Below are 1,984 nucleotides of genomic sequence, written 5' to 3' on the forward strand. Positions count from 1 at the left end.
TTGGCTGTTTTGGTAAACTCAGCTAATTAAGCTAAGAAGAATTTGAGAATAAAATTTTGAAGAGCATGTGCCGCTTTGAACTTTCGTCTTTCATATTTCTAATTTAGTTTATATTTTGATTTTGCTATGACCAAAAATCTGGAAGATATTAACTTTCTGTGTGCAACCAACTACCTTTAGAGTAGTTGACCATCAGGTGCAGGTCAAGGGATTGAATCCCTTGACTTGCATTCATGCTCAGAATTTCTTAAAAGTTTCACTAGACACCCGTTCAGTCTAATAGTGATTTAGTCCCCTTCGAGTTCTCCCTCAATTCATTTGGGCCCACCCTCTCCCCCTGAGTATAAAGTAGGAGTAGGAGTAGGATAGGAAATCTATCGTGTAAAAAAAAAAAAAAAAAAAAAAAACTTTCTGTGTGCATCGGGAATAAAGTTACTGAAGTTTGATATATTACCATTTTGGTTCCTACTTATTTTCGTTGTCCACTGATTTGGTTTCAAAAGTTTTGACAGAACTAGCTTAGTTCTTAATTCTCAATGTTGAACAATTTGTATTATCAAATTTGCAAGCCGATTCGGTCTTGCTGTGCTATGATACCCCTTGAGCTGATACATTGTTCTAATTCCATGATAAGTATGTGTGTGAAGCACAGATGCCTCCTCAGTTCATGGTCGATTAAATTTGTTGCTTATTATGTACGTGCAGATGTAATTGGTTTGTGTATATTTGGCTACACTTTCTTCAAGAAGCTAGATTGCTAATTGCTTTAGTGCATGATCGGCTATTTACGCATTTCACAATGACCAGGAATTGCTATCTAATTTTACCTACATTTATCTTAAGAATGAATCTTATATACACTGATAGTGTATATACCATCACCATTAGATTTATGATATATTTGCAAAAATTAGATTTTAAATTTAAATTTTACATAATTGTCATTTATCTAAAACTGACAGTATATAAATTGAGGAGGTGTTGGATATCAGTTTCCTCGATCTTTTTTTTGTCTTTTTCCCCTCTGAAAGCTTCCCTTGTTTCACTCTGAGCCTTAGCCATCACACCTGGATTTCTAGTCATCTCGGACACCGTCCACTCTATAGTGGTAAATGGATTGTCAATTACCCCAACAAGCATATCCTGCACCAAGTTCAATTACAAAATTCTTTGTTAAAACTAAAAAAGTAATGATAATAAAACAAAAACAAAATGGTTGAGCTACCACTTACGGGAATGACAGCTTTGATATTATGTTTGGTGATCGGAACTTGATATTTACAGCTTGCTTGAATTCTTAGCAGGACATCAACTAGCTCTTCATGGCCTAACTGACCAGTGGCTGCTTTTGTTCCTTCTAGTTTGTTAATATGCTGTTCAATAATGTTTTCCAAATATTTATCTTAGCTCACAGCGGATATTCAGAAGTTGAGTCTTCACAGACAATGGGGGGAGAAGAATAGTGGATGATGGAAACAGATCAGAAACATCGAAGCCACCTGTTAAGGGAACTATTTGTTTGAGTAGTTGCAAGAGGCTCGTCTTTGCTTACTTTCCCAAATGCTGCTCTGCAAACCACAGAACTCGTGTATGAAGACGCCAAAGTCTTGATCGATGAAATTAGGTGCAAAGCCTCATCTTGCCGAATAGATTCAAATGATCTGACATTTTTAGCGCTCAGAAGTTCCAAGGTGCATGCATATTTACGCATTTGTCTCCAAAAGCCACCATATTCACAGAGCACCATGTCTAAACAATTATAGTCTAAGATTTCTCCAGCTCGAAATTGAGTGCGATTTGCAAAGGCAAGATCATGAGTTTTCATGATCTCTTTTGCCAACCGTGGTGACGAGACCACAACTGAACAAATTTCACCTAGCTGAAGGTTCATTAGGGCTCGATGTTTTTGAGCTAATTTTCGGAGAGCATGATAGGTGGGAATCCTATCAAATGATGCAAGTGTCCTATAAAAGGTAGTTTCCAT

The 1,984-nt window shown here is 36.8% G+C and overlaps 1 protein-coding gene across 1 annotated transcript; it reads right to left on the reverse strand.

Moving 5' to 3' along the window:
- Positions 1–945: 945 nt before the first annotated feature.
- On the reverse strand, positions 946–1,984 carry LOC113738914 (premnaspirodiene oxygenase-like). Its single transcript, XM_027266182.1, has 3 exons — positions 1,553–1,984; positions 1,233–1,373; positions 946–1,143 (listed from the first exon to the last, which is right to left on the reverse strand). Exons 1-3 carry the CDS (start codon positions 1,982–1,984, stop codon positions 946–948), a joined length of 771 nt encoding a protein of 256 aa, XP_027121983.1.

The sequence above is a fragment of the Coffea arabica genome, chromosome 4e, assembly GCF_036785885.1.
Source record: "Coffea arabica cultivar ET-39 chromosome 4e, Coffea Arabica ET-39 HiFi, whole genome shotgun sequence".
Taxonomy (NCBI): Eukaryota; Viridiplantae; Streptophyta; class Magnoliopsida; order Gentianales; family Rubiaceae; genus Coffea; species Coffea arabica.